Source organism: Struthio camelus, chromosome 1 (assembly GCF_040807025.1).
Source record: "Struthio camelus isolate bStrCam1 chromosome 1, bStrCam1.hap1, whole genome shotgun sequence".
NCBI lineage: Eukaryota > Metazoa > Chordata > Aves > Struthioniformes > Struthionidae > Struthio > Struthio camelus.
Genome location: NC_090942.1, coordinates 164,635,060 through 164,655,540, shown reverse-complemented (window position 1 = coordinate 164,655,540; position 20,481 = coordinate 164,635,060). Strand labels below are relative to the sequence as shown.

At 37.3% G+C, this 20,481-nt stretch overlaps 2 protein-coding genes across 12 annotated transcripts in view; one reads left to right on the top strand and one right to left on the bottom strand.

The window, feature by feature from the left end:
- The window catches only part of UBAC2 (UBA domain containing 2), a 110,840-nt gene that overhangs the window by 12,201 nt on the left and 78,158 nt on the right, over positions 1–20,481 (top strand). For 5 of the 7 annotated variants that reach the window (XM_068928346.1, XM_068928353.1, XM_068928369.1 and 2 more), the window contains 3 exons: positions 6,087–6,214; positions 9,980–10,099; positions 10,540–10,646. In XM_068928346.1, coding sequence (XP_068784447.1) covers positions 6,087–6,214; positions 9,980–10,099; positions 10,540–10,646 — 355 coding nt within the window. Of the gene's footprint in view, positions 1–6,086; positions 6,215–9,979; positions 10,100–10,539; positions 10,647–16,913; positions 19,227–19,257; positions 19,443–20,481 lie in introns of those variants that run through there. The other 2 variants (XM_068928376.1, XM_068928366.1) reach the window with 2 other exon arrangements.
- Positions 10,664–16,757, bottom strand: GPR18 (G protein-coupled receptor 18). Of its 5 annotated transcripts, XM_009680075.2 has the most exons (3): positions 16,590–16,757; positions 13,887–15,425; positions 10,664–13,293 (listed from the first exon to the last, which is right to left on the bottom strand). In XM_009680075.2, the coding sequence occupies exon 3, from the start codon at positions 13,247–13,249 to the stop codon at positions 12,284–12,286; it is 966 nt and encodes a 321-aa protein (XP_009678370.1). In that variant the 5' UTR covers positions 13,250–13,293; positions 13,887–15,425; positions 16,590–16,757; the 3' UTR covers positions 10,664–12,283. The 5 variants fall into 5 exon arrangements, with proteins under 5 accessions (XP_009678370.1, XP_009678369.1, XP_009678371.1 ...); XM_009680074.2 differs by having other exon boundaries at positions 10,664–15,425; XM_009680076.2 differs by having other exon boundaries at positions 10,664–14,361.

Genomic DNA, 20,481 nt, shown 5'->3' with positions numbered 1-20,481 from the left:
AAAGAAAATACATCCTAGGTTATTGCTTTAAGGTAGATTTATGTTTACTGAGCAGTTTGCTGAGCTTCTGTAGAGCTGCTCTTACTGATCAGTACCTGTGAATGCAAGAACCAAACAAAATAAGACCACTTAGGGAAATCTTATATTTCTTTTTTTCTGAATTCCTATGAAATCCTTTTCCTGTCAGTTTATTAACAAAAGTCCTGAAACCATGCATGATCTCAAAGGTTTCAGTCTGTGAAATCTTTCTACCAGAACACAAGTGGAGGCATGGTCTAAATTCCAGACTATTGTCCGTATAAAAGGCAATAGAACATTGCCAAACAGCATTGATGGCACAACGAACTGTCTTTGTCTTTCCTGGAGAGATAAAATGGAATTTCAATTATAAAAATGCTCTAATAAAGCATTATATGAGAATGTGGTGCTACTTCTTTGGAAAGAACTGTATTCTCTCTAGGCATGCAAGGAGCTGTAAAAATTCAGAAAAAGAACTACCTTTCAGGTTTCTCATATGGGGAGGTGGTAACATAGATCATAATTTTTAGGGTTAAAATGTAGTCTGATATTGATAAAAGCAAGGAAACTGTGCAAAGCAGACACTAACTTATAAAAAGCTCAAGATGTACACGTTGGTCAAAATTCACAATATTCTGAGAAGACATGCGTAGCCTTTAATATCCATGTGCCCTGGTAAACAGTGTTCTGAACTGAGAAAAGCATGAGGCATACTTAACAAACCTCACAGCTTACTGTATGGAATCCCTCTCTCCTGATAATAAATGTATGTGCTCTTCTCCCTTAATAAATAGGGCATAACGGAAGCACTTTCCTCCATGCAGGTTCTTATATAGTTAAGTTCTATCCTCACAGTAGGGGCACAATCTTCTAGCATCTTCAGGCTTCCTCAAACAGTGTTACATGTGTCCGTATCTCTTGTAATCCTTGATGGCATGCTCTGACTTACTCTGTGACTGTTCAAAAGTCAGTGCATAGCTGTAATCAAAGACAAGCGTTACTCCTCAGATCTAATTGGTTAAGCCACCCAAAAGCACACTTTAGTGTCTAGGAAATACTTAAAAGTTCTTTTCAGATTTGAATATCTGACAGAGGGTTTCATGAAACATTGCAGTAAAGGATAAGCAAGATTTCCAAGCATACGAGAGGAAATGCTCATGCTGTTAACGCTATATCTGTTTGATGTGCTGGTAAACTTGCAATGGGAGTTAAAAATAGGCAAGAGCTTCTGAAAACTAACCGTTTTGAAATGCTACTTTAGGTTAGTGAACCTGCTGCAGGTTCTCGGCCAGGCTTTGGAATACAGTAGATAAGTATCTACATGGAAGCTTAATGCAGGACAAACAAAACAACCAAATATACGCATTCCGTCGGTGCATTTGGGGAGTAGGGTGTATCTAGATGGGCATGTGTTATTGCTTAAACATTAGCAGATAGTGTGTATCGCCTTTAATAGGTTCCTGCATATTTCACCCCGTTGTAGCCCCCAGCACTTAATTTGCGTGTATGAAAGTGGTGTGTTTGTCTCATAGCAGCTGGGTTTGGGAAGTAAACAGATGACAGTGGGAGGGAAAAGAAGGCTCTCACACTGGCATGTTTCCTCTGTGGCTCTGGTATAAGCTCAGCTGGGATCCCCAGGAAATTGTCCTGAGGTGATTTAAGGTGCTGCAGCCACTGCTTATCGGCTGGCATCTGCAGTGGAGAATTCTCTCACAAGTCAAATAGCAGTCCAAGGGGTGAAGCTGTTCCCTGAAAAGCCCTTCTGAAACAATAGGTTAGTGTTGCAGTCAGCTTTGTCATTCCACTGGCTGTATTGGCTCGCCTGTGAGTGCTGAACTGCCAGGCATCACAAAATTATTTCAGAAACTGTAGCTGTTGCTGCTGCTACAGCTTCCACATTCTTCTCATTAATGCAGTCGTAGGTTCTGAAGCTGCAACTACATGTGCTGTTGGGCCACAAGCCTCTGCCTCTGCTTGTGACAGACATCCGTTTTGTAACGAGCTTTCTACACCTTGAAAGTGGTACTGGCAGCCAAAAGAGTGGTAGGTTGTGGAACGAGGGAATTCATGGGATTTGTAAATGAGTACAGGAGTGGAATGTGAAGATCTACCGTTGTTTTCTGATTCATATCCTGTTCTAGGATCAGTCTCACATTGCACAGTGGTAGGACAAAGATTAGGGCGCTTGCCTGTGAGGTTATGAGGATAGTCTGGGGGAGAAGTTCTCCAGTGCCCCAGGTGGAAACAGTGATCTGTGATGAAAGCTAGTTGTTTGCATCTTCATCATAGCATTAACGTGTTTTGCTGCTTATTACAAAATTATTCTATTCACTTAGATGAGATCTCTATATGAGTTGTGGCAACAATATTATTATTGTTTGGTGTTTGAAAGAATTGTCACTTCAGAGGCACTTTGGGGGTGCAAATGTATTGCATGGTCTTTGAGGATAATTTTTCATGTATCTTAGCTCTTCAGTGTGAAAATGAGAGTTTATTCTTTCATTCTACTTTCTGTACATGGCAGAGATGCATTGTGTTTTTTCTCAATGCGCATGTCTGTGTGAACGCCGACTGTAGTCACTGGTACCCAGATAGATTGGTAATTCAGATTTCCATCCCATATAGTGTTGTAGGCTAGAATTTTGGGTTTTAAACTTTATCTGTACATATTAAGTAAGGAATTTGACATGGATGTCAAAAGCATAATTGTTCAATCGCTGATATTAGTCATTTTTGGTCTTACTGGTTGAGACTGATGGCATTCCATAGCAGAGGAGAATAGCTCCTTTACTGGTGACCTCAGCAGTCCTTGATAAGGACCTACGTGCTGTTGAACGGTAAAGCAAACTACTGCCCTGTACACTGAATCACTTGGTAAAACATTTCAGGAGATGTACAGGTTGTTTAGCTGGAAGGATTTATCTTTCTTCAGTTTACTGGACAAGAATAGTCTTATTAACCATGGTGACGTTTTGAGAACTTTGCGAGTAGAAGTTTCCGTTATTGATGTGATGTTCCCTGTGGCTGCCTGTCACATTAATGGGTTAGTTGCTTTTGTGGTTTTTCACTTAGTGACGTACTTAAAAAATAAAATACATGCTTCCTCTGTAACAAGATTTAAAGTGTCTAAGCTGAAAGCTAAAAAGAGGATCTTATTAAGAACGCATGTGTTTACACCTTATAGAGAAAATAGATGGGGTTTTATTGGTTAGATATTTTTGAAAACATTCAAATTAGGAATCAATTTATAATAACGTACTTTATGTATTATCTGTAAAATAAGAATGATCTAATGATATGGAAATTACAGTAAAATCTAAAGACAAATATAAAACCTGTATAGAAATATATAGTCACAGTGAGAAATCTAATATTTTGGTTGTCACTTTTTTTGCAGTAACTTCATCCTTAAGGGCAGATTGTCATAGGATTAATGAGTTCCTATAAAGTTTGTTTAAACTCTTGAAATAATGTAAATGTATTTAATAGAAAGATGGCAAGTTTTATCAAACTTCATTTCAAAAATATCTACTGTGGTGACTAGCCCTATTCTATTTTAGGCTTTACTTCTGATTATCAGTTGTATCATGGTTATAAAACTGACTTTTTAATATTAATTTTAATGTTTTGGGTTTCCTGTATGACATGCAGCTTACAATGAGGTGATTTTAGTGCAGGATTTTTTTATCTTTACGTTCTTATTACTTTTTTACCACTTACATAATTTAGGAAGAGGGAGGAATGCTGGGCCAGGTGAGTGTCTTTCGGCTATTGACTAATGCAGGATTAAATAGGAAAATTTTTTAAATGGAGTAGTTAACACTGAGTGTCAGAACAATTAAGCTGAGTAGTTTGCTAAGTTTGACTTTTGAGATTTGAGCCCCAGTATTACTAAATTTGCTAATCTGTTGTTGCCTTCACGGTCACGTTTGTTGTTTCTATTACAGCTATTTTAAGGGCATAGGTTTTCTTTTATGTTAGTCCAGGATACAGGTTTTCAATAAAGAAGACTTAATACTGCATGTGAAGACTACGTACTTGCAACAACAATCACGGTGTTGCAATAATGCAAGTTTTTGCTAATGCAAAGCATGATACAGTTCAGCAGTATTCAGGTAAATGATGTTCTGCTGCTAAAACCTAAAGGAGCTTTGGCTGAGATTTCAAGTGGATGTGCGCGTGTACTGTGTGCACAGTAACTTTCAGACAGCTCTGGTCATTCACCCCCCCACCCCCCCCACCCCCGGCCGCCAAGGGTTCGACACTACTGTCATGGCTGCAGATTTTTTTAAAGGCATCAAACTAAATCAGAGTGAATAATTAAAATAGTGGATAGCTAAAGAGCATAGAGTTTATTTTGGGGGAGCAAAAATCCAGGCAAAGAGCTTAAATTGAAGGGAGGATAGTTTTCTTACATTAAAAAAAGACGCAACAAGGCTTGCTGCCCTCATGATATATCACACTAATGGTAAAACTAAGGCCTACGGGTAGCAGAGTAATATCAACTTGTGTGATTCCAAGTTACTACCTAATATCTATACAAGAAAGGACAGTTCTTCAAAGGCATTGATCGTTATTTATAGACTCATTTTCTCTACTCCATTAAAATAAACTCAGAGATATGGTTGGGAACTGCAAGAATAGTTTTAAGTACAAATTTATGGTACAATGCACATAGGAAAAGACATTGTCTTTACTAATGCAATATGGGTGAACGTCAGAAGACTCATGACTTTGAGGTGAAAACTTCAAGGTGATGTGAACTGAGACTGGCTAACACTTCTCTGAATGCTCTTTTTAATGTCATTGGTTAATACTTGGGCAAGGGTCATGCTTAAATTACACAAGCCACTACCATATTTTTGATGGCAGTGGGGTTGTGCCATGATAAAATCTCGGCTTTGGTGCCTATTAGCGTATTCCTTTTCCAGCAATTCATTCTTCTAATGTGCAGGAGATGTTGTTGACTGGATCGTTTATGATGGTCAGTTTATCTGGATGCATACTACATGTTTGCTTTGTTGCACTGCTTTTTATGCAGCTGTTTTTCCTGTGCTCCTATGCTTTACTTCCCATTAATATTTGTAAATTAGTCATGTCACTCCTTTTGTTATCTAAAAATAATTTTATGATACTATACTGCAAAAGAGCAGTTGTCTGTAAGTCAGTGCGTCCCATGCTATAGCTGGGATGTTTGGGAAGGAAGTAAAATGTGATTAAAGTTGCATGCATAAAGGGGAGAAAAGTCATAAAATAATGTTTCAGAGCTTCTGCATTGGCTTCAGTTGTTGGGCAAGACTTTCCATTCTGTTGCAGCAACTACACCAGTGCAGCTTGGGACAAGTTGTTGGGTATATTGTGCTGGATATTCCACCTGACAGTTTTTAGCTTCCTTGCTTGCTTTCTTCTGAGTGCCCTGTTTGAAAGTCATGCTATTAGGAGACACATTCTGATTTCACAAACTTCCCAATTTTATTAATTTCTTCTGTAATAATTGTAATGACTGAATGGAAAGAAGATGCATGTCATGGTAAACTAACTTAGACATGTTTTTGTGAATGGTGGATCTGAGTATGGTGAAAAGTAAGCAAGCTATCTGGACGTTTATTCAGCTGGTTCCTAATTCACAGATTCCAAAAGAAGCTAATCATAATCCCTGAAGCAAAGGACAGGAAGATATTTGTTTTGACTAGATTTGCATGTATATTTCGCTAGCAAAAAAGTATGTCGTCCCCCCCGAATCCTTGTGGAGTCTTAGATTTGCATGCAGGAGGCCATGACCTCCATAGGTACAGAGAACTTAGGTTTAATTATAGCCAGAAAATTAATTCCATGAGAGAATGTTGATGACAAAATATCTGATTAATATTCAGCTGTCAAAGACTTTCTTCAGTGGTACGTTTTTCTTATGTATTTGGAAGGGAAGTTCTTGAGATTATAAAAAAAAAACAAAAACAAACTAGGTGATGCTGCTGCTGTTATGTTCTAATTACTTGTCTAAATGTGTCACTTTTAAAATGTGAGAGTTTTTCTCTAAAATGGCATATGCTTTGTTTTCTGTCTTTAAGATAAAGCACCTTTGTCAAAGAGTCTGTTATTAGTCCCAAGTGCCATCTCGATTCTATTGACTCTGCTCTTCCAACATTATCAGAAGTTCTTTGCATATAACCTACAAGCTATAAAAGAGGATTTTCAGGTAAGTGTCAGTTAATTTTGTGTGAAAAGAGATTGCAAAATACTCTCTTCTGTGCATTTTTTCCCATTTGTTTCTCCTCTGGTTCTTTCCCTTTGTTCACAGTCTTAGACTAACTTGTTCTTTCCTTTTTATTATGTTGCCCTAGTAAGCCACTGTATGTAACAGGCTATTGACCGCTTTTTGGTAGAAGTGAGAAAAACTGATCTGAAACTGTCAACTTTCACTTTTTTCTGTTGCCTGGGAAATGGTTGTTTTTATATCATCTCTCCTTCCAGCCAGGACAGTTGGGAAACTTTCTGTGAGTGAAGTGTGAATTAACTCGTGTAATAATATAAACATTTTGATATGAATGTCATTATTTTATTGTGCTTAATTTTTGAGGCTGAAAAGGGCTATTGTGATCAGCTGCTGTAATTGCAAATGATTTCTTTTAACAGCAGAGTCCATAAATTTCACTTTAACTTCTTCTTTAGGGAATTATGGGAAACTAACATTTTCCTGCTTCTTCTAATTTGAGGACTCCAAATGATGGAGAACTTGTCATGCTCCTCAGTAGTCTGTTGAATTAGTTAATTAACTTGTTAGACATTTGTAGCTTATTCCCAGCTCAAACCAGGGTACTTTATCTTTTAGGTATTACACCTTGTTAGATTTTACCTCTTCTTAATTAAGTAATCCTGTAATATTAGTTCCAACTGTCAAAATTCTGCATTTAGAAACAACTAGGTACATTTTGTGGAGGCTTGTTATTGCTGGGCTTTTTCTTTTTTGGAAGCAGCATACTATTGCTCAGCAGAGAAGGGTCAGCAAATGCCTCTGTAATTACCTTTCCCCAAAGGTTTTATATTCAGATTCAAAATAAGTATTTAGTCAGTTGGATGTCTTTGAGGATGCTGACGGTAGCTTTTAAGCCCTAAAAGTTTATTACATTACAAATCAGTTTTTATGAAGCCCTGAAAAATACAAGACCATCTCAGATATTTTTGTTTGCTTGTATTTAGGTTCATCCTTCCTGATTGTTTTTAAGTGGTCCCAACCTGTCCTTTGGCTGCAGGTTTGTTGGAGGTGCAGAGAGAAGATCAGAATAACGTGCTCTTGTGCAGTTGCTTCTTGCTTATTCTTTTTCATTTTTCCATTTTCCCATTACTTTGTCTTTCACAGTGGCCAGACAGGGAAACTAGTGATTCTCTGTGCTGCTGTTCTCTCTGTGCTCTTTCTTGTCAAGAACAAGAGCTGTATTTCAATGATAATGCAATGTGTAATAGCACCGTTCATGTTTTTCAAGTGTCTTGCTAATGTACTGGAGCAAAAAGACATAAATGAGTATCTGTTTCTTAGAAGTGTTACAACCAAATATTTGGGAGGAGAAAGTAAAAATAACAAGTCTGAGAGAATAATTAGAGTTTAAATTGAAGTGTTTTGTTTTTTAGCCTATCTTTTAAGAGTCCATCTTTCCATTTGTTTGAGCTGCTGAAAAACAGTAGTTATGTCTTACTGAGAGAAACCATCTTTATCTGTTGGGTCTTAAATGTTGCCATTTGCAAACATCTGCAGAAGCTGTGATATTTTTATGTGGTGTTTTGGGGAATTTGTGGGTGTGGGTTTTTTATTTCCTTTCCTTAAATTGTTGTTACACTTATTGTCTTAGCTTTTGGGAGTAAGCTATATACTTCATAATTGTGTATCTCCCAGATAAGGGATAGCAGGTTATTTAATTCCTGCCTGATGGAATATTCAAGTGAGAACACTTTAACAAAAGTTATTTAGGATAAAATCATCTGGAAAGATGATTTTAATGGAATGGAAATTTTTCAGGGGCAGAACAGACATTTTGGATATTAACACTTGTTAAAGCTGGTGCAGCGCATAGGAAATAAAGCATGCAGTTGTAGAGTGCTTTTGATTTGGAAGGCAGAATATTTATTGTAGCAAATGAAAAGATCTTTGTCGCTGTAATGGAGACTCTCAGGAGCAGTGAAGAAACTGTGTGTAAAGTAATAAAGATATTAATTTCTTTAGACCCATGTATTTTTTAGGCTAGATAAAGTAAATTAGACTTGGAAGCCTGACATAGTCTACGGAAGTGCTGATCAATTAATTTATATCATCAAATGTTCAGCTGTAAGATCACAGCCCTGACAGTTTGGACTTTAGGAGAGATTGTCCTCAAGCTATTGGGCATGTTGACATGTGACCGATAGAACTGTGAGGTCCCACTTCTTACTATAGACTTGTTTAGTTGTTTCATATACCAGGGAAGTTAGAGGCAGAAATATCAGTTGATGCTTACAGACGTTGAAAGACTTAAGGCTCGAGTAAGCTCAGACATGAGAGACTGGAGACTGCTTAGCAGGCTGTGATTTAGGAAAGTTAGGAGGTCCAAAGCTGAGCTGGAAAGGGAGGGAATGGAGATGAAAGGCAAAAGGAAGGTTTCCATAAGTATATCTGCAGCAAAAGGCTGGCTAAGGAGAATATGGGCCCATTGCTCAGTGGGGAGAGAATGTAGTGAAAAGGGACTGAGGTATTCAATGCCCTTTTTGCATCAGTTTGTACTGGTAAGACTTGCCCTTCAAGGCTTCCAAGGTCCTTGCGCCTCCTAGCAGAGTCTGTGGGAGTGAAGCGGTGCCCGTCCATAGGGGAAGACAGAGTTAGGGATCACTTAAGCCACCTGGTCATACACAATTCAGTGGGACCAGATGCCTCCGGTGGTGCCAAAGGAACTGGAAACTGGAAATGTAATTGCGAGGCCTCTTCCTAACCTCTTCAAGAGGTAATGGAAGTTGGTAGAGGTACCTGGTGACTGGAGAAAGGCTCTTGCAGGCAAGAAGACCAACAGCCTCCTGAACTATGTTAATGAGACTGTGGCCAGCAGGTTTAGGCAAATGATTTTTCCTGTCTGTTCGGCACTTGTGAGACCACATCTAGAGTACTGTGTCCCATTCTGGGCACCTCAGTACAAGAAAGACATGGATGCATTGGAGCAAGTCCACAAGATAGTCAGAGGGCTGCAGCACGTGACATGCAAGGAAAGGCCAAGAGAACAGGGTCTGTTCAGCCTGGAGAAGAGAAGGCAAAGGGGAAGCACCTTTTTGCTCTCTGCAAGTACCTGATCAGAGGATAGAGAGAAGCTGAAATCAAACTCTTCCTCCCTCTTCTTGGAGGTAGACTGCAATAGGATAAGAAGCAGTCAAAACAAGTTGGAGCATGGGAAATACCAATTAGATATATGTGTGGTTTTCAGTTTGGTTTGTTTATTTGTTTTCTTTTGTAAACCATCAGGGTGGTAAAACAGATTCAAACAGATTGTCCAGAGAGGTTCTCAGTCTTTGGAGGTGTTCAAGGTGCGATGGGATGAGTCCCTGAGCAAACTGATCTGATTACACCTGCTTTTAGCATAATATTGGACTAGATGATTTCTGGCGGTTGCTTCAAAAATAGATGACTCTATGGTTCAGTGATTTACTAGGGTTGTGATTTGAATTTTTATTTGTAAGTGTGAACAAGGGCCATAAAATAAAATGGATTTGACTTGATTTAAATTGTAAGTGTATTTTAACAAATAGACCTCTTCCTTGAAAGCCTTTTTATTTTTAAACAAACTTTAACTCTACTGCTGAGCATTCTACTGTCTTTATTTTTCTGCTTAAATGTTCTACTATATTTCTGTTTTCTTTCTTCAGTATTATATTTCCTCTGGGTACAAATTCTGTAAAGAGTTTTTTATGATGGAGGAGAGACTTAACATGACAATCCTTAACCTTCTAGATTTGGAGACTTGTATGTGGGAGAACAGTATGCCTTGATCTGAAAGACACATTCTGCAGCAGCCTGCTCATTTATAACTTTAGAATATTTGAAAGAAGATATGGCAGCAGAAAATTTTCAGTAAGTTCCAATTACATTTGTTTTTAATAGAAACTGTTTTCTGTGCCTTTTAGAATCTTGTAGACTTGGATTGATATTGCAGTTTTATTAATAACTTTTTGTGTAGAAATGAATTTTAAAGGGTTTTTAAGTGAATTTATTTCTATAAATCCAAGTTTTTTTATCAATAATTTTTTTTCTAATCAGTGGATTATCGTAAGTAATGTTTGCAACATTATCAACTGGCACTGATCAGAGCCATAGAATTTAATTTTGGTAACCAGTCTTTTTCATCAGTATCTAAACATTCAGATGTGGAATTATGCTATGCTAAGCTACATTTGGCTTAAGTGAATGAGTAGATTTTTTTTTTTTAATAGACATATTAAAACCTTAATTTTAAACAGTTAAATTAATTCAAATTTAACTAACCTGTTTGGTTTATACTGTTTTGTTTCCAGTCATTTTTACTGGGTGCCTGGATGCTTTCAGCTTTGTTTGACCTTCTGCTTGTGGAACTTGCTCAGTATATATTTGGCTTCACCATCAACAGCTTGCCTTCTGGTTTGTAAGTAGCTCTTAATGGGTGGGTCAGTTCTGGTAATTTTAGATGTAGATTCAAAGGATTATTTTGTGCAGATTTTAATGAAGAAAACTTTCCTAACGTCAATTCAGATTAAATTTAATCCTCTTTTGAACTACTGTGTAAATGTCATGGCATACCTATTACATTTCAGAACACTTGTTTCCTAGTTGTGATCTATGGTTAATTTATTAATAATTTATGCAAATAACGATTACTTTTCATTCTGTTAGTCCCAGTTCTACTGCTGGCATGATTGAAATGTGGCTTGCAGGGCGCTGCAGGATTTTGCTATATTTAGGTTTTTTTCAGTTCAATAATCCTCAATGTTGGTGTTGATTCCTTTCTTAAATTACAAAGTTAAATGTAAGTCATACGTTGAAGTTCACTTTCAAATGCATATGCTGTTTTGCGTTTCATATTGGTATTTCATGTGTTTGTGTTTCAGATATGGAGTGTTAGAGCATGTTACTAGGTTTAATGTTTTTGTTTGAAGTTCATTTGAAGCTCTAAGGTATTCAGTGGTTCAGTTTCATGTAACCTGTTTTTGAGATTTCTGCACTTACTATTAAGAGATGTGTATTTAACAGTAGAACTGTAGTGTTTGCAGAGCCTTTGTGGTTAAGCTTCTAACAAGGGAGAACAGCCTCAGCGTAGACTTGAGTTTCCATGTGTTGCATGCTCTGAGGTGGTAATAACAGCTCTTGGAGACAGTTTTTTAATGCTGAATACCATACAAGACTTTCTGGTTTCAACTTCTTTAGTGTGTCTCTTGAAAGTAGCTAAAAGTTGATTTAATAAGGAAGAAAAAGCATATGTTTGACATTATAAAGGTAGTTATATTTCTTGTAGTATGAGTATACTCAAAAAGAGTTGAAAGCTTGAGTAATACTATGGTTATTTATGATGTTTGCTACTTTGAAGGTTGTTGCTGGGACCTAAGCTGCTAGTGCTTCTGGGCAAATTCAGTATTTTCATCCATGTAAAAAGATACTTTGTGTGAGAGCAGGGTATAATGTGTGCATCACACAGGTAGGAAACTAATGAACAGGTTAACTGTTATACTTTTTGATGACACATTTATCCATGAAGGTAGAATGTGGTCAGTCACAAAGAAATTTGTGCCAAAGAAATTTTTAGGTGAATGAATTATAAATGTCACCTGTATATGCTTTCTCTTAAATCTTACTGATATATTGATCTTGGGAGAATGAAGCTGACTTAGAAGTGTAAAATATACATTACTTTCAGGTACATTTTTCTGTGCAAATATAAAAAATTAATATATGAGATGCTGCATCAAAATTCTTCAATGTTTTCTGTGCTTTATTATATACTAATAGTCACTTTTTCATATCCTGGAATATTTACAGTTTTTAGAGAGGACAGTATTGAACAGCTAAACACCAGTACTAAGTTTTAGTTCATTTCAGATTTACAAAACCTCTTAAGCAAATACAAAGAAGTGCAATTATTATACTATTTGACTCATAGTTACAGTACGACCAATACATCTGTTACTTTTGGCTGCACAACATTGTTCAGTGTAGTCAAAATGCTAGAATTCAGAAAAAGAATCACTTGTTCACATTGTAAAATTCCCCTTACATTTTTTTTCTTTCTTATATCATTTCACTGTTCAAATTACTGAGTGATCTTACACTTCCAGTTCGAAAACTCTTCCTGCGCACACTTCGAAGGTAGTTTCGGTAAAGGATTACGCTGATGACTCTAGCTTGAAATTGCTTAGAAACAATATAGTACAGTATAACATCCAAGCATGTACTGAGATTCATGAGAAAGGTGGTAAAGGCTGCCCAGGGGTTGTAAGTTGTGTCTTCGTTCTGCAACATCAGGAAGGCGAAGCAAATGTGGAAAGGTACAAAGCAGAGGAGTACCTGAGCAATTAAAGTAACTATAATTCTAATGGATCTCTCCTTGGCCTTCGGCTTCAGTTTGGAAGTCTTGCCACGGATAAAATTGTAAATAATGACTAGGTAACACCCCATCATGATAAACAAAGGAATTAAGAAGAAAAAAATCAAACGAGAAAAGTTTAATGTGTTCACTTCCTTTAAGTGGATGATATCAAGCATCTTAATGCAGGTGGTAAAATTTAAGGCTTTATCTGGATCCGAAGATAAAAACAGCAATGGGGAAGTTGTTGCAAGGGTCATTACCCAGATTAAAGTGCAAGCCAACAGAGCCTTTTTTGTATTTTTTAGTTCTTTGACATGTTTAGGCTGGACAATAGCCATAAATCTGTCTGCGCTTATAAAAGTAAGCAACCACAGAGCAATGGCTGGATAAAAAACAGTGAAAGCACTGATAATTCGGCAGAATATATCTCCAAAAGGCCATATTTCTTTCCCATGGTAGATTATCCGAAAAGGCAAGGAAAATATAAAAATTAAGTCAAGTAATGCCACATTCATCATATACACAGTTATAGTTGTTCTCTTCTTGGTAGTGCAGCTGAAAACCCATAGTGCAGTTGCATTCACTAACAATCCCACTGTGAATACAAAACTGTAGAAGACCAGTGATGCGATCCTGTATTCTTCAGGGTGCTGATTTGCAGATAACATGTTTTAATTGAATTTATGAATAGTTGTCACACCCCATACATAATCTACAAATAAAAGTATGAAACATTATTTCCAGTCAAATAAAAAGTTGAAACTTTATTTGAAAACAAGCAAGAAGATGATCTTCCTAGGATGTGGTTTAATAACGTAACTGTATTGTTTGGTTGTCGGAATATACTAGGTTTGTTCCTTTGTGTGTTTACAAATACAGTCTATGCAGTCTGAAGAAAGTATATGTACTGTCAGATTTCTGGGAAGTAGTATCTACAAGCTAGTTTTATTAAAATCTTTTGAATTACTTAAGAGATCTCCTAAATAAGAAATCAGGAAGTCAAGACTGACCAACTGTTTTGAATTTGCTGCAATAGCTGAAAACTAGATTGAAACACCTATTTCTGTAAATGAAGTGAGGGCTGTTTTTTAAAGAAAATATTTCTTGAAGTTGACCTTATTGAAAAATTAGTGACTAAAACTAATTAAGAAAAGAAGTAGGTGAGCAGGGTATGTAGTGACGTTTGGATATGCAAAGTGCAGTATTTATGTTGCCTTTTATCTGTGTAGGAAACATGCTGCTCCCAAAAGAGTAGATGCAAGCTGTTGCTCAAAACAGACACTTAAAAACTTAATAGTTACTTACATTCTAATATAGTATGTGTACTATATACATCCTGAATTCCAGGGATTCAGGGTGAGCCACGTGACATACGAATAAGATTAACAAATTTATAGACTTCCTATTTAAAAAGGTAAAAAGATGGAAAGGAGTGCAGTCTCAGAGCAGGACCTGTGGGAACAATATTTCTGGGACAAGCGCTTGCAAATGTTGCTATGAGCCTCCTGCTCCCGAGCGTGGTTGTGTTGATTCTTGCAACTTCTTAGTGGTAAGAGTTGGAAATCTGAAGTGTTGTGAGCGGACTCAGCTGATGAGAGCTGAAGGAGGATATCCCTTAGTTTCCTCTGGAGCCACCTGAGGATAGTAGACTTTACTTGCTGCTTGCCTGAGGTGCTTTGGTTAATTCATCCCTCCCCCAGCTTCCTGGTTCGTGGTTTTAACACAGCATCACAACTTCTTTGCATGGGAGGGTTCCTCTTGTTTGGCCTTTTACCCAACCCTGTGGCAATTTTTTGAAGAGGAGGAGGAAAGCTGAGTTATTTCTTTCTTTTTCTAATCCTCCCACTTGTGGCAAACAGCCAATTAACTTTGCAGCATCAGTTCGGCACCAAAACTTTCTTAAGAGCAGAAGAATACGTAGTAGCTATGCACTTTATCCCCAAAAGTGGAAAATTCATTTTAAAATAAGCACCTATGGTTACTGCACATCTGTTTCATGCTTTCACTGTAATGTTTACCATGCTTTTTATTCAGAGGTGCAGGAACTTGCAGAGTAGGTTGAACTAGTGTTTAATCTAGTATCCTGGTTTGACGGTGGTAAATATCGGTTGCTTTGGAGAAGAAATAGCCTCTGAAATAGGCAATTGTGTAAAGAATGCTGAAAAAAATGCAGAAGGTATAGCAGACCTCATTGAAGGGTAGATGCCAAATGCTTACGGAAAATGTTTGCTGTGTATACTTGTAGCACAGCTGAAATATTATCTATGACACTGTTCCATTTTTATCACTGTTGCATAAAATTGTCCAAATATTACTAAAAAAAATCCATGTTTTAAGTGTAGATTGACATTGTTGGAAATACAGCTTTAAACAAGGTTTCGTAAGCATGACCCCAGCCCTTCCAGCAAGGCTATGTGACCGTGTATAGTATAGTTATACTTCTCTGCAATGTGAAAATATTCTTAGATAAAAAAGAGAGTAGAAGTCCTCATAAACTTTAAAAAATTGAATATGCTTTTCTCTTTGTGTTTTCTTTTCCTCTTATTAATGATTGTGTATGACAGCGCATTACTGACTGATTTAACAGGTACAATGAGTAGCAGTGTATAGGACAGGTAGAATAATTCATTTTTCATAAATGAATGTTAATAAATAACATGGATTTTTGTTTTGCTCTTCTCTCCTTTGGACTTTCAGTGACTGTAATCATTTCTGGTTGTATCCTGTTTCTGAAATAACCAGCAGGCTGATGTTGATGGGAAGAGGGAAGCTGAGTCTGGCTTGAGCTTTTAACAGGAAAGCCTGTGGTTCCATGGCTTGGTTGTAGATCATTTCAAGTTTATGCTGGTTTGAGGTATACCAAAGAAGGGACATATTATAAGAAAAAGGATTTTTTTTTTTTTTTTAGTTGTTGAAGATACTGTTCCCAAACGTTATAGGTTAAAATACACGTCAGTGTTGTTGTTACGTATTTATCCTAAATTTAATATTTAAGAATCTGAAATTTAACATTATATGGATAAGAAATAATGAGATTTGGAAAAAAGTGTGTACTTACTTATCTGCATTTATATACAAATGCAGCTGTTACTGTTTTTTTGTCTGCATGTAGTTCAGGTTGATATCTAACACGTCAGTCCAAGTAGATTTTTCAGGTGCATCTAACTGGTTGGTTTTGCCCTAGTTGCTATATTTCAAAATAGGAACATTTACCTATTTATATTGATGAAAGTGCTTTCTGAAGAGCCCCTAGACTCCCTGGTTTCCAAATATCTGTCTTCATTAGTTTTGAAGGATTGCCCTAACATTGGTCCATATGTTTTGTCACCTAGGACAAACTTAAATTAGGCAAAGGTCCTGTACATCTAATGCGAAGTTTAAAGTCCATCTAGATGCTGTGTACAAGAATAGAGACTTTCAGGACAAAACCAGAATTAATTATTTTCCTCCAGATTTTGACTATGAATTAGGGAACACTGATTCCATTTAGAGGATTGCATTTGTGTGTGCACTTTTCTCTCTCCTTCTCTTCCATGCTCTCCCTCCCCAGCCCTTTTCTTTCCTTTTTTTTTTTTTTTTTTTGGCATCTTTCACACTTCACCAAGTGTCCCTGCGGAGGGCACAGCCTTCGGCAGACCACAGAGAGAGCAAGCGACAATGTCTAGCTTGTGTGTTTAATTTAATGCTAGCAAATAATTTTCCTTTAATGATAACCTACTAATCAGTGCTTTTAGCTACTACATACTTTTAAATTTATTGTTAAAATACTGAACAAAAATGTTTATGGGACTCTGTTTTTAACAACAAAATCATTTTGCTTTAAATGTTATTTATAGTGTGTTGCAGATACTGTGAAGGTATTAAATGCATTAAAGAATTACGTTTACTTTCATTAGTCCTAGAATATAAGCCTGTGTTCAGCTTCTGAAGAAAGAAGTCTATCTTAGCAACATATATGGATGTCTAAGTTACTGCTGTGTTAGTGTAAAATAAAGGATTGTTACTTACCTTTTGTGCACTACAAAGTTTCTTCGGAGATGCTCATCTCATAGCCTTAAATCTGCAGAAGGTTTAGACTTCCTCTTCTCTGCTCAGCTTCACTGCGCTACAATAGAAGCTCTTCATAGGCAGGAAAACAGTGACGCAATATAGCTGGTTCTGGGCTCTTCTATTGGCCATGCTTTAAAAGTGTTCTGTTAATATATCGCACACATACAAGTTAACTTGCAGTGTCTGTGAGCTGATAGTTCTACTCTCTTTCAACAGGTGCTTTTGTAATATTTCCAGTATGGTCAAAATGGACTGTCATACTATTTGTCTTTATAAAATGCATATTTAAATATTTGTGAATAAATAAAATGAAAGCATGTTTTCAGCTTATATTTACAGACGAAAGTACCTACAAGAATACACATCTTAGCTATGCAGTAGTTTCTGATAAGCGTGATTTAAGTGTATTATTCTCTGTAGACTGTAATCTGTTTTTGTGGAAATCCCCAATTTTGTTTGTACTGCTTTAAACAGTAGGAAGCCTGAAAGTGACAGCAACTCACTACACTTGAAATGAGAAGTTTGATTCACTTGAATATGTTGCTTTGCTTAGGTCTGTACTTACGGCATTTTACTAACACAGTAGCAGTCTATCTATATTTTATTTGCTATCTAAAATAATAGCATGCCTATTTATCAATTTTGCAGAAAAATGCTATATATGAAAGAAGTTTTGTTGTCATTAAAATGCAGTAACACCTCTAAATTATGTCACTGCAGCAGGGACCTGAGGGAGGGATGAGAGTATTCACAAAAGCTAGGGACTAATTTCCTAGGCTTTCTTTCTAGAAACTGGAAAAAAGATCCAACCTTTAAAAGAACTGTTCAGAGAACGAGATCATTCCAAGTTCCCTATAGCGTGTGCCCTGCAGCTCTGGTTCGCTGATTGTCGGCCTTTGGGACGTTAAAGCACTCTGTGGAGAGCTTGTTGCCTCTTGTTGCCTCCATGTCTTTTCTTCCCCAAAGGAAGCAAAAGGAAAAATGTGTGGACAAAGGGGATGGTAATGTATCAAGTTTACTCCTGGCAAGCAAGCAAGAATTGGCTAAGGGTATGTGTGTTGTGCCAGAAGCAACAAAATCATACAGTCCAGATGTAGCCAGAATCATGTTTTTCCTGAGACATCTTTCTCCATTGACTGTAAAAGTAATGTAGATGGGTGATCCTCACTTAGAGAAAAAGGTAGCTTTTGTGAAAAATACGCTCTCTCCTGGAGCTGTGTAATTTATGTCTGTGGAATGGGTTTGTAGTAATGTGTAAATATTTACAGAAGTTAGCCTGACAGGCAAAGCAGTCAGAGGGAGGGACCCGGTACAGTATTAGTGATATCTTTTAAATATTTGGACTTTCCTGTTCATGTGAACAAATACCAAACTAATTCTGTGATTATTCCAAAGACCTCTTAAATACAATAAGCTTTAAATCCTGCCTGGTCCATACTTCAGAAATATAAATAATTCTGTCTTCTAGAATGAGTACTTGTGCAGGTTCTGTTGAAAAATTGTTTAATATTTTAGGATTAAGGAGTACCTTAAAAGGATATATTTTACAAAAACCTCTGAAGGACTGACGAGTGTTGAAAACTACTGGGTGGTTTTATCATTACCATAACAACTCTGGAGACTGCGCCAGTAGGATGAGTCACTCGAACTGTTTTCAAGCTCATTGAAAATTCATTGGCATTCACTGATTTATTTTTTTTAATGGTTTAAGTGTGTGTGTGTGTGTGCGTGTCCACGTGTATTCTGTTATGTGCATCTCCTGAAAGACAATAACTAGGCTTTTTAACTCTCCTACACAAGAATATTTTACTTTGGGATAAATAATCCAGAGAACTCCTGAGCTCCCTTCCAGCCTGAATTATCCTGTGAATGTACATGAGCAAGTAGGTGGATAGAGAATGTCCCCCTTAGCTGAAGAGAGAGAGTATAGAATGAATTCTGGATTTGGATAGAAAGTAGCCACATGCTGAGGCTGGGGTTGGAAGAGTTACACACTTTAAGTTCTCTCTTGGCTTGCTATTTCTTGGGGGAGGGTTGAAAGGATAATATTTTAGAGATGTCTCTAATTTTGTCTGAAGAACGAGGCTGACAGCTCTACGGTGAAAGTAACGTTTTGTGAAGGCAACTGGAATTAAATCAAGCTTCTAACTTGGTTGTTGTTATTCACCTATGTAAACCACTCAGTTGAGTTTAGCGGTATTTCATCTGGCCAGCTGGTTTGTCATAGTATATAAATTACAGCCTGTGTTCTGCTTTCACTCAGGCTTTTCAGTCTGCTTTGCAGAGAAGGGGCAGGCAAAACCACTTGACTGCTGAAAGGCTTGAAGGCCTTCCCACTGATCTTGCCTGTGTTTTCAGGGTGGCTGCAGATGCTGGGTGATCAGCTTTTGGGTGTGAGCACCCAAGTCAGCTCTGCAGTGAAAAGCTGCGCTAATTGTGGTTTGAGCAAGCAGGTTGGCGGAAATATCATACTGTATTCCCCTGATGCTTCGGGTTTTGTCATAGGAAGCACCTGATTTTATTTTTGATTTCCTCTCTTACTGTACTGTCTTATCAGCTACAAATGAGTGTGTGTCTTTGGTTTCCTTCAGAAGGGTGAGTACTTCCACTACTCCAGCTTTTACTAAAATAAGTGCTCCATTTCATCTTTTTTTTTTCTATTGTGAAGTTAAGGGAGTAAAAATTATCCTAGTTGGATTATGCTATGTTAAAGCCACTTTTGCGCAGTTCAAAGCCAAGCCAATGTACTTCATGTTTGAGGATAAGGCAGAACGCACGTGCAGTCTATTACCATGTCTTTGCTAACTGGTGGTAAGCCTTAAAAGAAAATAACTTATTAAGTTGTGACAATGTGAACGTACAGTATTAAAGAATTGTCTTTAACCTATTGCTTTTACAGGAGTAATGTAGTGTTTGGTTTCTCTTTCTCATGGTTTTACTCATGGTTTAGAAAAGTATTTTGTCTGTCCACTTATCACATGATGTAAACTTTATCCTGCTGGTAGAGAGAAGTGCTGCACCTGGAAGGACAGAAGGATTGTCCTTTGCCTCAGTTTGGTAAGAAACAGTCTTAGCTTCTGTTCTCCTTTTCCCTCTGAACTTTCTATCATTTGGACTTACTGGAAATAAAGGAGAACTAAGGCTTTTTGCACAGTCCAGTGCACCAGCGGTACAGGAAGCAGCTGTCTCCCACGTGTCACTTTGTTAACTTACCAGTTTGCTGTTGCGGGTGAACTCACCCGCAACATTGGGTTATGGTTCTCAATCTTAATGAAATTGTGCCTTACTTTTTGTTCCCATATTGTATTGTACCTCAGTGAAGGTTAAGAACATACTACTGGTTAAAAGCTGTAGTGGTTCTGAATGCATAAATTTATTGCAAATGTGTCCAGCTTTGCAATATGCATGTTACATAGAAGCTGCACCATGGTGTAGCTGTCCCTCCTCTCCCACTCCTCAATATGGGAGTGAATATAAATGCTGTAGGCAGCAGAGCTGATAGAATTGGGAAACAGAGCAGTTTAAGAGGGCTGCAGCCTAGTTAGCCTGACCTACCATATTTGAAGTACTGTCACATTTTGCATTCTCGTGTGTGTTTAGTTAGGACTTGGTACAGTTTGAGCAAGGAGTTCCTGATTTTCCTTCAAACAAATCAGTGATGAAATTGACATTCCATTTTCTTCCTTTTTTTGCTTCTCTTGTGGCAGCCTTTATACATACTGTGTCATTAACTATCCTAAAACGATACAGTGCATTTGACCTGCAGTTCATCTGTTCAGCATTGTCAGCCTTTGAGAGAAGCAGAACTTCAAAACCAAACTGAAATGAAAGTTGCATCTCTAAGATGTCT

What these genes read in the sequence shown, in the direction of transcription:
- GPR18 (XM_009680074.2), bottom strand. Translation starts at nt 13,249, where the DNA reads ATGTTATCTGCAAATCAGCACCCTGAAGAATACAGGATCGCATCACTG.